Source organism: Verticillium alfalfae, genomic scaffold (genome assembly GCF_000150825.1).
Source record: "Verticillium alfalfae VaMs.102 supercont1.10 genomic scaffold, whole genome shotgun sequence".
NCBI classification, from domain to species: domain Eukaryota; kingdom Fungi; phylum Ascomycota; class Sordariomycetes; order Glomerellales; family Plectosphaerellaceae; genus Verticillium; species Verticillium alfalfae.
Genome location: NW_003315029.1, coordinates 1,186,057 through 1,199,496, shown reverse-complemented (window position 1 = coordinate 1,199,496; position 13,440 = coordinate 1,186,057). Strand labels below are relative to the sequence as shown.

At 54.3% G+C, this 13,440-nt stretch overlaps 5 protein-coding genes across 5 annotated transcripts; 1 reads left to right on the top strand and 4 right to left on the bottom strand.

Moving 5' to 3' along the window:
- Positions 1–2,910: 2,910 nt before the first annotated feature.
- On the top strand, positions 2,911–4,314 carry VDBG_07813 (polysaccharide biosynthesis protein vipA/tviB; the record flags this gene model as incomplete). The annotated part of the gene is made up of 1 exon (XM_003002308.1): positions 2,911–4,314. The coding sequence occupies one exon, from the start codon at positions 2,911–2,913 to the stop codon at positions 4,312–4,314; it is 1,404 nt and encodes a 467-aa protein (XP_003002354.1).
- A 283-nt stretch (positions 4,315–4,597) lies between these two features.
- On the bottom strand, positions 4,598–5,545 carry VDBG_07812 (hypothetical protein; the record flags this gene model as incomplete). The annotated part of the gene is made up of 1 exon (XM_003002307.1): positions 4,598–5,545. The coding sequence occupies one exon, from the start codon at positions 5,543–5,545 to the stop codon at positions 4,817–4,819; it is 729 nt and encodes a 242-aa protein (XP_003002353.1).
- Positions 5,546–6,070: 525 nt separating this feature from the next.
- Positions 6,071–8,733, bottom strand: VDBG_07811 (sorting nexin mvp-1; the record flags this gene model as incomplete). Its single annotated transcript, XM_003002306.1, has 5 exons — positions 6,071–6,533; positions 6,584–7,177; positions 7,233–7,372; positions 7,427–8,404; positions 8,460–8,733. The coding sequence occupies 5 exons, from the start codon at positions 8,731–8,733 to the stop codon at positions 6,324–6,326; spliced, it is 2,196 nt and encodes a 731-aa protein (XP_003002352.1).
- Positions 8,734–9,529: 796 nt separating this feature from the next.
- VDBG_07810 (mitochondrial 54S ribosomal protein YmL10/YmL18) lies at positions 9,530–10,992 on the bottom strand (the record flags this gene model as incomplete). Its single annotated transcript, XM_003002305.1, has 5 exons — positions 9,530–10,106; positions 10,181–10,421; positions 10,477–10,570; positions 10,869–10,893; positions 10,952–10,992. The coding sequence occupies 5 exons, from the start codon at positions 10,990–10,992 to the stop codon at positions 9,530–9,532; spliced, it is 978 nt and encodes a 325-aa protein (XP_003002351.1).
- An 856-nt stretch (positions 10,993–11,848) lies between these two features.
- On the bottom strand, positions 11,849–13,429 carry VDBG_07809 (UTR2 protein; the record flags this gene model as incomplete). Its single annotated transcript, XM_003002304.1, has 3 exons — positions 11,849–12,756; positions 12,806–13,243; positions 13,378–13,429. The coding sequence occupies 3 exons, from the start codon at positions 13,427–13,429 to the stop codon at positions 11,849–11,851; spliced, it is 1,398 nt and encodes a 465-aa protein (XP_003002350.1).
- Between the last annotated feature and the right edge of the window lie 11 nt (positions 13,430–13,440).

Genomic DNA, 13,440 nt, shown 5'->3' with positions numbered 1-13,440 from the left:
ATTCCAATGCACGGGACGTGGCGGAGAGGCGAAGTTTGGAGTCAGCGCCTATTGAACAATACGAGCTGATACTGACAGTTCACGCGGACTGTTTTTTGTTGGTTATGGGGCTGCAGTGCCAAGAAAACGGACAAAAAAAGGCCTTGGAGTTTAGTTTTACTGCAGCTGGTGCCTTTCCGAATAGACCTCGAGCGCACGAGCCCTTCCTTGAGACTGACTCGTAAAAAGTCACCGGCATTTGAAGAAGGCCAGAAAGTCTGGTGTCCGATCTGTTATGCAGGCGCAGGTACTCCGTCCAAGACAAGGAACATTTTTAGTATTCCAAAAAAAAACAGTTTGATAATACTGCGTAGTACTTGTAGCTCAAAAGCAAACTTGATCCCAATATTCAACATCAAATACAGTTGATCCGCCACTTAACTTCTAAGAGCGATTTTCTCTGCAGTAGTATGGGATAATTGTAAGTACCATGAGCCGATGAATCAATTATACAGACCAAATAATTGTCGCAAAGAAAAGAAACTCTTCGTACCAGGTGGATAGGCTCGTGCACTACCGTTTTTGCTCCCGAATATCGGACCTAGATTATGACAGGAAACACTGCAATCTATCAGTCGCACGCCGTGATTCGATAATGTTCATTTGACTGGGATCTTAACTGGAAATTCATAGACAGGGGCCTGTCTCACGCAAAGCTGCGGCTGCCATCCGGTTTAAGACAAACTCTGCAGGTCGCGTGGGACTTTTGCAGAGGTGTTCAAGGGGGCTGGCAAGATCAGACTCGGGGTTGTGAGGCATCAGTGGTGGGAGTGGCTGGCTGGGATGGGATAACAAAGATGTAGAAAGGAAGATTGTGGTGTCATCCGGCTGGCTGACGACAAAAGAAATCCCGAATTTGCTAGAAACCGAATGCATTTAATGTGGGCAGGCGCAATCTACCCGAACGGTGCTCGCCACCTAGTTCAACTGAGGAAAGGCCGCATAAGATAGATTGGCAGAGGGATAATAACCATGATGTAGACGCTGATCTCGTACACCTTGCTACCAACACACTGCATTTCTGGCGACCGCGCGGATGACGATGTTGTCGAGCTGAAGTCGTCGGTCATTGTCAAAATCAATAGAATGTTTCGTTCCCATTCATTCTGCTTCCGTGACATATCGCTATAAAGCCCCTGCTGCACTTGTCGGTGTGCTCAAGCTTTGTTACACTAGCCCCTTGGCATGTTGGTACAAAGCGTGGCGTGGCGCTAATCGCTGACGCAAAACGGGTGAGTATCTTCGTGCCTTACAGTACCTGCATGAAGATCTTTAGTAGACGAGAAAAAAGCAATTAGGGTGGGATTGAGGTAGCACCAACTGTCGGATGAAAGGACGGGACATCTGAGTTGCAGAGCCCGCCCCCGTGCAGTGGTGGCTTAAGATGATCGGAGGGGTCTACCAATCGGAATCATATATCTGGTAGCCCGAAACAAGGGTTCAGTCCTTTTTTGAGCTCTACAGCAGGAGGTGGCAGCCTCCACGTCCTCCAGAAGGCCAACCCAGGGAGGCCAAGGGTGTCAAAACAAGAAACCCCTAGTTCATTTACTATGAATATATCGAATAGGGGGTCTAACATCCAGACCGCACACGCTTCAACGTCTCTCCGTCACTTCCTCACGACAATTAATCACAGCGGGCATAACAGTTCTGTACCGTACTGGTCGCTTTAGGGCTTAGCTACCGGGATCTCAGGTTCCAGCCTTCCGGTTCCCTGTCTGGTCAAAGTCTAGTACCATGTGTCATGCTGAATCAAACACCTCACTTGATTTGTTCTGGATCCACTAAAAGACATCAATGTTAACAAGAGCTGTTCACTGAGGGCACAACAGCCATACAAGATGGGCCAAGCCTGAGATGTCGGTCAGGCTTCTGATCTTGTTCTATTCACTGTGTCTGGTCACTGGGCCTGGGCCGAAGGTTGTCTTTCTTGTGGGCACGGGAGAAACCACCCCCGCGCCCCCAATTTTTTCACCGCAAGACTTTTACAGACCGAGCAACAGTCACCTATGCTGCCATTCCCCATAGCTCTGGTGTCATGCGGAAGGTTCGTTTCCTGCCCGCCCGACTAGATTCAGGTTTGACCAACACGGCAGCAAGCGTCAGTTGTTGCATGGGATGCTCGGGCAATAATCCAAGCCACATAGGCTCATGTTGATGATCTTGTCGATCAAGGCTGGCATTCGCCTTGAAGTCTCGGTATTTGTCTTTTCTGAAGATACACTGGCCAGCTGGCACACTACTGTCGTCAGTGCGGCTAATGTTCCCTGTCAGATCCGGCTTGGATTGGCTACTTTCAACTTCGGTACCTCGTGGCCTCAAATTTCTGAAGACGATGCGCATGGTGCGTTGTCTTGTTTCACCTGAAATCACCATCTCGGGCCCGGCGCAGGTCTGCACCGAACATTCCAACTGCAGTCCAGCCTCTCATCTCTGCTACCCGTAAAGGTTCGGGTCATCGAGATGAGTATCCGTGAAGTCCGGGCAAGGCGTTTACGAGGCTGGCGTGGTGTTCATCCAGCCGTGTTAGTTGGCTTCTTTTCTTGTACGCCACTTATGCTACCCCTTGTTCGTCTATCCCATTATTACTACTGCAAGATGCAGAGATCCTTGCCGAGCACCCTTTGATCATAATATGACGAATCTGGCTTTTCTCGTTGCCTTGCTTGAACGCCTCGCTCTCTTCCACCTACTAGCTCCCGAATACTTTGAGCCGACGCTTTCAAGAAGAGCCACCTTCCCGCCCTCTGAGCTCGAACAGTCACTGATGCATACCGTCTCATCTCTGATTTTCAAACAAGAAACCTCAGCATAGTTTATTTACGCATCTGTTTGTCTTTAGTTGCATTTTTCCACCTGTCAGTGCTCAACATGGCTGCAGGTCCATATCCTGATACCCCTGAGTTGTTCGCAGCTGGTTCATCTCCAGCCTGTCGATTTGTTGTTCCTGCAGACAGGAAGCTTTCGTGGGTATACTCGACGGTCGACGAGTATTACCCTACGACACCACCTACTGAGCTATGCGAGTCCGATGAAGAGCTCTGCGAAGCCGCCTCCGGTTCTGTACAGCTTGATCATGAGCCACTTGTGGCCGTGCTCGGGGTTGGATACGTTGGCGAGCATCTCGTCAGCAACTTTGCTCGCAAGTACGACGTCCTCGGTTTCGATGTCTCGGAAGCTCGAGTGCGGCACCTGGCGGAGACCTTTCCCTCCGACACCAGGGCCAAGTTCACATGCAGGCCGAAAGACCTCGCTCGCGCCACTCACTTTCTCATATCTGTGCCGACACTTCTTCGCCCCGATCAGACCATCGACTCATCCTTCCTGAGGTCTGCCATTAACAACATTGCCACCTACGCCCGACAGGGCTCGGTGGTCGTTGTTGAGTCGTCTGTTGCGGTTGGCATGACCCGCAGCCTCCTCGGCACCCTTGCCAAGGAACGCGGCTTCTTCGCTGGCATGTCACCAGAACGTGTCGACCCTGGCCGCACAGAACCACCCGCATATGCCATCCCCAAGATTGTATCTGGGTTGGACGACGTGGTTCCTGGATCTTTGAATGCCATCATCCGGCTGTACTCGCAAGTCTTTGACCAAGTCGTCCCCGTCAGTCGCCCTGAAGTGGCCGAGATGATGAAGCTGTACGAGAACTGCCAGCGCATGATGTGCATCGCCTTCGCCAACGAGATGGCCGACGCCTGCGCCCCTCACAAGGTTGACCCATATGAGGTATGCCGCGCGGCGTCGACCAAGCCCTTCGGCTACATGCCATTCGCCCCTTCTCTCGGCGTTGGAGGACACTGCATACCAGTCAACCCATACTATCTGCTCTCCAACTCAGCATTTCCCCTACTCAAAGCCGCGACAGAAAAGATGCGAGCTCGTCCCGCAACTGTGGCCGAAAGGGTTGTAGAAGCCCTTTACAATGATGCAACGACAGACTGCTTCCAGCTCAACACTAGGAGACCCTCTGTTCTCGTCGTTGGTATTGGCTTCAAGCGTGGCCAGTCTCATCTAGCCAACTCTCCTGGTCTCGACTTGGCCAGGAGCTTGGTGCTGACGGAGAAGGTTGAAGTTACTTGGGTTGATCCACTCGTCAAGCAAGAGGCCGTGCCACAGATAAAAAAGCTGGACGAAGCCTCTGAATGGAACAGCGAATCTCTTCGCCAACGGTTCAGCATGATTGTGGTGGCCTTTAGGCAGGAGGAACTCGACTTCCAGGTACTTGAGGGCATGGAAGCCAAGGGTGTGCGAGTGGAAATGTGGTGCGACTGAGCGCAAACAGTTCTGCGTTCTTGAACACCAAAGATGCCAGGCCATTCTTGGCTGTGCGATTTTCCATTCTCCGGGTGTGATTCTCTGGCTTGTCTTGGTGGAGTCGTGGTTTGGAACTACACGATGGGTAAGATGGTCTTTTGGAAGGTTATAATGCTTCGAGCGACCTCAAATACATGATTTAGTATCTTTCTTGGACACGGTGCTCGTTCCATGTGCTTGTGAGCTAAGACTTGGCCATCCACTTGTCAGGTTGGCACTGATCTGGGAGACACAAAGTGTATGATCATTTCTTCTTCATAACGAGCGCTTTCACTGTTGATTGTACTCCTTTTAGAATATTTACGATCTGTAGGGGTCCGTCTTATCTTGTACGTCTATCTAGTCACAGCACTTGTGCTTTTCCAGTGCGCAAAACTGTGCCAGATAACCGAGCAACCTATTCCTCATCAACAACCCCTTGACTGGCAAATTCGCAGCTCAACTATCTTCCAGTCGTCTATCATAACGTCAATGCTCCAATAGCTCCTATCGCAGCAACCGCGGCAGCGACAGCTCCTGTTAGCCTGCTCGCCCCATTGGCACCCGTCACCTCAGGAGGCGACGTTGTAGATGCCGTAGTAGGTCTCGCGGTCTCGCTTTCAGAGACCACGCTCGTCAGCGCCTCGGAAGTAGGCGTCGCGCTGGCAGCCGAGAGGGCAGTGGATGGAACCGTGTCCAGAGGAGCGAACGTTGTGATACCCGGTCCGGTGAAGAGAACACCGTATCCATCGGAACAGCCTTCGTACTGCCCGTCGCCGATCAAGTTGGCCGTCAGCGTGGCGTCGTTACACTCGTACGTGAATGTGCCGCCGAGCGCGCTGCTGATGCTGGACCACCAGCTTGTGTGGCTGGAGTAGTAAGGGGTGACAAGCTCGGAGAGACTGGCGGGGTATGTCATGGTGCACCACACGCCGCCCGGGCCGGACGACTCCGAGGGGGTAGTGAATGGGTTGGCTTCCATCCACTCTGATAACGCCGGGGCGGGCTTGGGAGCATCGGCTTCGAAGACGCCGTTCATGCCCTCAATACATACGACAAGGTCGTCCCTCAGAGACGTCCCATCTTCTCCAGGCTCATCAACATCATCTTGGCGTCTGAGAAGATTTTGTAGGGGGTTGGGGCTGATGGCTTGGGAAGCTGTGGTTGTTGCGGCTAAGAAGCTCAAAATGAATATAGATGAGTGGTGCATCGTGTCTCTTGTGGAATAGCGTAATTTTGAGGATCGAGTGATATGCGCAGACACTTATGTGCAATGTCCAGCTTCCCGCGACGGCTATTGATCACCAGCGAGCCGCCTGGCTTTATTAATCCGAGGTCGTCTCATATCGTACGTTTCCGTCCGCAGCAAAGCTGTCAAGTCTCCATGGTAGGATTGCTGGCCTCATTTTACCCAGGCAGTGCTCTGCGGCACAGTCGCTATTCATTTCCTCGAATACCGAGATGGCCCAACACCACAAAATAAGCAGGGGACCGGACCACACAAGCCTGAATACCTTGCGCGGCTACTGTGCACAATTTGCGTCGCGGTGCCGAGCTTTATCCTGAAGGAATGCTCACATGACCATTTCACACAATGGCCCAAGACTTTTCTTTGTCGCTGGATGTAAATGCCAGAATCACCACGGCCCAATGTAAAAAACACATGGCGCGCGACAGCAACCAGTGAAATGGCAACACGGACGGGTAGATATTGAAAGCAGTCTGCGCAGAGGGTATACAGCAACAGAGTGTCTGAGAGAATGATGACTGTACACAATGGCTAGAACAATGCGAAAACCAAATAGGAAGAAAGACAACGGACCAGGTCTCGTACAACGATACAGACATACCACACCACTTGGCCCCTTCTCATCTACATCAACCGCCATATCGCTTCAAGTAAAGAGAGATAGGATGCGGGCTCGAAAAACAAGCTGCCGAGAAAAACAAATCAATGGTCAAGACATAGATGCCGGTCAAGCTGGTGCCTAGTCGCCGAGAGGCATGCCGTCGAGCTCGTCAAGTAGACGGCGCCAGTTGTCTGCCAACATCTCCGAGTACTTGACCCTCTCCTGGGCCCAGTCCTGGTTCCATCGGGATACGTGGTACTGGGTCGACTGGAAGTAGATGAGCTCGTCGCGAATGCACTCCTTGACGAAGATGGACCTGTTGTGCTGATTGACGATGGATTCCTTGTCCTGTTGAATGTTAGTGTTTGCCGTTTAATGAGATCTTCTCGGCTTCTCACCTTAATAATGGCCTCGACCACCTTCTCAATCTCGCCCGGCTTGACAAGCCCATCCGGCTTGCCGCGAAGATTCGCAAGTTTGCTCTCGTTGGTTTGTATCCTCCGTTCCAGGTAGGGAATGTTGTCTTTGTCCAGTCGATCGCGTCGTTCGAACATCTCACGAATGGCGACGAGTGAGTCCCGCTGTCGCTTCAGGTCCTCCAGTACGCCTTGATCCCAGGCTTTGCTCTCATCCTCCATCAGGCTCTGGCAAGTCTTGAGGTGCTTGCCCATGGCGGTGAGGCCGTCATTGAGCAGTGGCACGTCATTCGTGTCGGTGGCATACGTGTCGTTGCTGAGTTCGGTCAATGACTGGAGCGACAGAGCAATACGTGCGTGGTCAGCCGCAACGCCGTCGCTACGCTTTACAAGACGGTCCATAATATTGCAGACATTGATGTAAAGCTCAGCTGAGCGTCTGACGCCAGTCCTGCTGCGGTCGAACAGTTCTTCCAACGTGGCCGGCAAAGAGTCTTCGAGCCCGGGGGGCAGAGTGCGCCCAACAAACTCGTCTTGCACCGAGATTGTAGCTTGCTTCCGCCAGACAGTGAGCTCCTACAGCCTGATCAGCATTCAAGATCAGCGTCAGAATTGGCCGAGTCAAGCATACGGTTGGTACAGTGAGAAACATGATGACAAGCTGTTCTTGTCCTAAGATTGGGTGGCGTACAACAGCGTTGAGGAACCGCGCGAGCCCACGGCGTCGCTTCTCGATGAACGCGCCGTCATTGGAGAGATGGTTACCGTTGACTTGGGGGCACAGAGCATTAGTCAGAAGTCTTCAAGTCGGACAGGAATACTAACCTGCAACACGCTTTGGCGGCAAGAGAGGAAGTACACGGAAAGGGTATCGTTTGTGCAAGCAGTCCAAAAGCCACACAAAGTCGCTGTACCTGCGGACCACCTTACTTCCTCTTCGTGAGGAGGATACTTCGTAATTGTGATGCTGGAAGAAGAAAAGGCCCTCTTTTTCTGGCATCAGGGAAACGACAATGTTCTCCTCGACAGCGCCGCCGGTGCGGTTGCTCGGCAGCGGTCGCAGGGAAGGCGTGATTGTAGCCTCCGCAGCAGCCAGATGCCTGTTGGGCTCGGCAGCGGCACCAAATGGGCTCGGAAGTACGGGGTTGGGCTGAGGCTCCGCGAAACCGCCGCCGACATTGCTTCCATCGAAGAAACCGCCGCCCCAGCCACCGCCAGCAGGAGATGCGCCAACTCCGGTGCTCGTGGGCTGTTGCGGCGAGGCAATGTTGGAGTTGACAGTGGCTGTCGTGTAGGAAGACATTGTGCGCCCCGCTATCGCCGTGCTGGGTATTGTACCGAATCCTGTCTGGCCATTGCTATCATGGTTGGCCGAGGCGGCGCCATTGGTTTGGGCAGGTCGAGGCGCCGGTGCGTGGTTGTGGTTCTTGTGCAGGTCGGGCGAGCCCCAAGGGTCGTCAGCGTCAGGGTACTGCATCGGAGCTTGCGCAATGTTCTTGGGCTTCGCAGGCGACGGTGCGGGCGTCGGTTCCTTCACAGGCGTCTCGGGTGCTTGAGGTGGTTTGGCAGCAAGCTCGGACACCGGAGGCATCACGGGCTCGGCGGTCACGCCAGCGAGCTTGGGCTTAGGAAGGTCTAGGTTGTTTATGGCAATTAGCTGTGCACCCCCACCGAGATTGCCGATTGAGCTGATAAGAGCCAGAGAGCCAATTGACATGGCAGCGGCCGAGACGTGAGAGAGGGAGCGCGCAGCAGGAGAGGCAGTCGAGTCGAAGAACGGGGGATGGAACCTGAAACTTACTTCTTCGTCGTTCGTCAACACCGTCGAGGCTGATGGCTTCGCCTTCCTGCGCCAGACCGATGAGGGCAAGGAAGACATTGAATTCGTTGCGGCCCACGGCGACGTCATTGCCGTTGGGCGCAATGATGGCCATGATGCTGGCCTGCTCGTCGGCGCCCAGTCTCGCAGCGGCAAAGACCTTGGCGACGCCGCTCGCATTGACTCTGCCGTTGCTGCCATCTTCCTGCACGACGGTATCAAACGTGTCGATGTAGCTGTCGGGCGCGTCGGAGGTGGGGAGCAGGGTTCGGAGGAGATCGGCGCGGGTCTTCTGCTTGCGAGGCGTGGGCATGTCCCACGGCGAGCCTCCCCCGTCGCCGGAAAAGTCGTCGTCGGCAAAGAGGGAGCTGTTCGACTTGTTGGACGGATGTCCCTCATCGAAGAGCGAGTTGCTCGGGGCGCCAGTAGCACTGATGCCCGGAGATTCCTCCGTCGGGGAGGTTCCAAAAAGGGACATGATGGTATAAAACTCGTGGTTCGGGGTGCGACAGAATGTGCGCGTGGGGGAGGAAGTGTGTGGGATGGCGTTCGTCCTTTTGGTCTGGAGGTTCGTCCGCGGGAGGCGCAGAACGAGGCGATCTCGATGCGACTTGCCCGATTGATGGCCAGAGAGATGGGCAGACCGCAACGAGGAGAGCAGAAGTCCGTCTAGTGCGCTTCCCAATGAGTAGCGATCCAAGTTCTTCAGTTCCAACAGCGACGCAAAGGCTGATCAACCGCACAGCATTCAAGCGAATGTCGTTGAAGACCAGAACGACGACGTGATGACAGTTGCCTTGGACTGGCTTGAGGGTGGGAGTGGACTTGATTCGTCACGGGCGGGAGCTTGGACGACCTGCAGCAACACGCTCTGGTGCTGGTGCGGAGCAGTGGCTGGGTCCACTCTGGGGGGCCGCCGCGTCTGCGGACCGAGTGTATGCATCTAACGAGTTTAAGGGGTCATCATGATGAGGACAATTGGCAGGGACTGTAAACGTGAGTCGCCAAATCGGATTGCTGTACTGCTTCGGCGATCGTAGTTTGTACAGAACAATCATGGTATTGTACACGTGCCGAAATACACTACAAATTACACTTGCCTCGCTCCTTTACCACAAGGCAGCGGTCGCCTTCACTTCCTTCTTCGTCTTCTCCTTCTTGAAGGTGCCAACCTTCTCCGTGGGCACCTTGAAGTACAGACTGGGCGACTCGCCGGGCTTTAGCAGGTGGCTCAGGTATCCCCTGTGCGCGGGGTCGCGATAGTACTCAATCTCCCTCCTGCTCGTCGGATCCGGCAACCTCCTCAGAAAGCGTGTCGTCCTAGCAGCAGCCAAGATGCTCTCGACGTGCTCTTTGCCCTGCGGCAGCGGCTTGTCCGAGTTTTCGGTCGTGCCCTTGACGATGCCACGGATGGCCGTCTTGGTATAGTACCGCGCAAGGACCTTTCCACCGGTCGACTCGATGGCCTGAATGGCCGAGGCCGAGGCGCGGGACACCAGAATGTCAATGGGCTGGCGCAGAGCCTCCTTGCCGCCGCCAAGGATCTTGACGCCGTCCTTGATGGTGCCTACGAGGTTGGACTCGACAAGCTCTTTCACGGTGATTCGTTTCGTGGGGTCGATGCGGCCGGCGTCGATCCACTGCTGGAGTTTATCGAGGTTGATCTTGGACATGACGGGGGCGCGCCTGTTACCAGTTAGCCTCGGCAACATTCATCTGGGCTTCTCGTAAGGAGTCAAAAATGCATCCTGTCCACGAACCTGTTCTCAAAACCCTTCGTTCCCCTCTGTACCACCAGGGGCGTCTGACCACCCTGGAACCATGGCTTGACTTTGCCGTGCTGTCCCTGACCCTTGTGACCGCGTCCTGAAGTCTTGCCCTTGCCTGACGAGGCACCACGACCAACACGGATTCGCTTGTTATAGGCGCCCTTGTTGTCGCTCAAGTTCGCCAGAATAGAGGCGTGTCGGGTGCCAATGGACAGGCTCGCGAACAGGGAGGCTAAGTGGAGTGTCGTCGCCGTAGGTCGAAGTGCACGGCTGCAGCATGCAGCCACTTGAAGGGGTGACATTCTCGGGGGCATTGTGAATATGTGTGCGGCTGCCGGCGGCTTCGTCGTCGTCGTCGTCGGACAGCTGTCTCGAGCGAAGCTCCAAATTTTGAAGCACGGCCCGTCAGAATGGGAACTTCTTGCAGGTTGCGCATGAGCCAATTGAATCACGTGCGCGCCTCGAGGGTATGGGGACCAATGTCCAATCCTGGTGACATAAGCAAGCAGAGAGATCTTCTGTTGTGGCTAATATGGAGCGCTGGGGATCATAAGCCAACGGATCACCGTACTGCAATCGCAGTGCAGAGTGGACACAGCAGTTCCTTGTCAATCATGACGAGAATTCATGAATCGCTTTCAATGACATTTCCGCGATGTCACTTTGATCCAGATCTGGCCCGGAACTCAAAGTCAATCTCGAAGCTCCACATCGTTAATTGACGGCCCGCAGAGTAAGATTAAGGATTGAGATGGTGATCGCATGCATTGCAACTGCTTCTCTACTACCGTCAGCACACGCATCTCGCCTTCGGTGCATTTCACCCAGTCTATAACGTCGTCTCGATCGACATTTGACAGGGCGAAGAGCGCCGCAGTCTCCCGTTTGATCCGCAACAATGAGTCTCCAGCCTTCTAACTGATAAGATGAACTCTCCATCGGGAAATCTCGTACCAGATGATAATGACCAGGAGCAGTTTGGAGATAACAACGAGCCCGAGGCGCACATGTTGGTGCATCAAGGCCAGCGGCTCCTTATGGCGAGGCACTATCGATAGGCAGCATGGTATGTCCTGCCTTACCAGAGCAGCCTAGGTCCCCGCTAGTAAGTTCCCACTCAACGTAAATAGCCAGAATTGTGCCAGATCGCTCGCTCAGTGTGTCGCGGTTGAAATTATTGACGAGTGTATAGGCATGTTGAGCCAGAGTATATGCAGGCCGAGGTCTAGCTCATGGTAGCGCCAACGAATCAACATGATGTATCGTCAGACCACATGAGACATTGACAACATAAATAATAAACACGTGTCCGTCAGCTTTTATGTATATAAGACGGCTGGTCGTCCGTCGATGTGCATTATGTGCTTGGGCTAATCGTCTGCTACAATGACAGAGCGATTCTTGAAAAATAATAAGGATCGGACGGCACATGCCATTACTACAAAACAACACACAGACATCATTCATCTCCGCGAGAAACTCTTCCTTCGCACAATCTGAGGCCCACCAAAACATGGATTGTCAGTACGGCAAAGCGAGGTCCGCAAACCTGACTACCGCCGTAGAAGCCCAATGACCAACCCGGAAGAAAAAAAGAAGATCAGGAACATCCAACCCAGTGAGAAAACACGCTTATGCAACCAAAAGAAGACAAGAACATCAAGCGTCAGGGGCGAGCAGCACCTCAAAGGCGGTACAGACCGACCAGCACGGCGAGGCCCGCGAGGCGCTGAGGCTTTGGGTCAATCCCAGGCTAGAAGCCATGCTTGGCGAGTCACTCGAGCCATTCGAGCCAGTGCTAGAGCCCTGGCCCTGGGAATTGCCACCGCAGTTGCCCATGTCTTGGTTGAATTCGGACGAGTCGCAGTTGCTGTCGTCGATCGGGCCTGAAGAGCCGCTGTCAGATCCGCTGCTGCCGCTGTCATCGCCGCTGCCGCTGCCGCTGCTGCTGTCGCCGTCCTCGCCATGCGTGACGCCACCGCCAGGGTTGGCAGCACCTGCGCCGGGGATTTGGTTGGAGCTCGCGCCCGTATCGGTGGCTGATGCGGCAGACTTGGTCTTGGTCGCGGAGTCAGTCTCCTTGTCGTCGTCGTTCTCCTCCGTATCGCGGCCACTGCTTGTGAAGCTCTTGAGCTTCGTGTCCGCGTCGCCGTCGATGACGGTGTTGTTCCTACCGAGCCAATTGTCGTAAATGTAGCTCTTGCCGTTGTTGGTTCCAGGAGCGCTCTTGGCATCCCAGCACTTGATCTCGACGTCGCTGACGGCAGCATAGAAGTAGCCGACCTTCTTGATGTCTTCATGTTCCCAATCAATCACACCACCAGCCCAGTCGATTGTGCCCTTGGCGTTGCTCTCGAGGCCGCCGGGCCAGATGGACAGCTGCACACGCGCCGGAGTCTGGGGGAAGTCCCAGCCTTGGGTTGTCTCGTTCCAGGTATCCTTGCGCTCCTTGACACGACCAACCTGTCCATTGACGAGCCAGGTAATCTTGTCGGGGGTCCACTGAATCTCGTACTCGTGCCAGTTGTTGAAGGTATCCGACAGAGTAATGTTCTTTGATTGATCGTCTGCTCGCGATTAGCGTGAATCCGCCGGACAATTTGGGAAAGTACTTACAGAGAGGAATGCCCTGGAAGTAATAGTTGGTTTGCGATGTCTTGAGGTCGACGCCAACCCATTCGTAGTCAATCTCGTCCTTGACATCGCTGAGCAGGATGAAGGCCGTCACGACACCCCGACCGCGCGACGTCTTCATGCGGGCCTTGACACTGCCGTACCACATGTAGTGTGAGCTGGCCATGACGGTACCAACACTGCCCTTGGGCATCGTGAGGAGCACATTGCCGCCGGCCTCGACGGCCTCTCCTTGCACCACCCAGTCGGCCTTGTCGCCGTCGCCAAGGTACTTGCTGACGTCGACGATGCTATCTGTGCTGTCCATCTTCATGTTCATGTCCTTGCAGACGGGCGCAGGCGCGCAAGAATCCAACGAGAAGGACATGCGAGGGTCACATCCGCCGAGGCAGTAGGCACCAACACCGCAGGCGCCATATTCTGTATAGCAGTGTATTAGCATCATTGGCCTATGGAAAGGTCTGCGCGATACACGTACGGGAACAGCAGGGGGCTTCTTCAGGGCATTTCTTTGTCAAAGAACAAGAAGCCTGGTCCGACGACTGAGCGACGACGGTGGCCGCGCCGTAGCCGGGCAACAGCTAGTGAGACGGTAGAGAACTGCATTTTGAACCAAG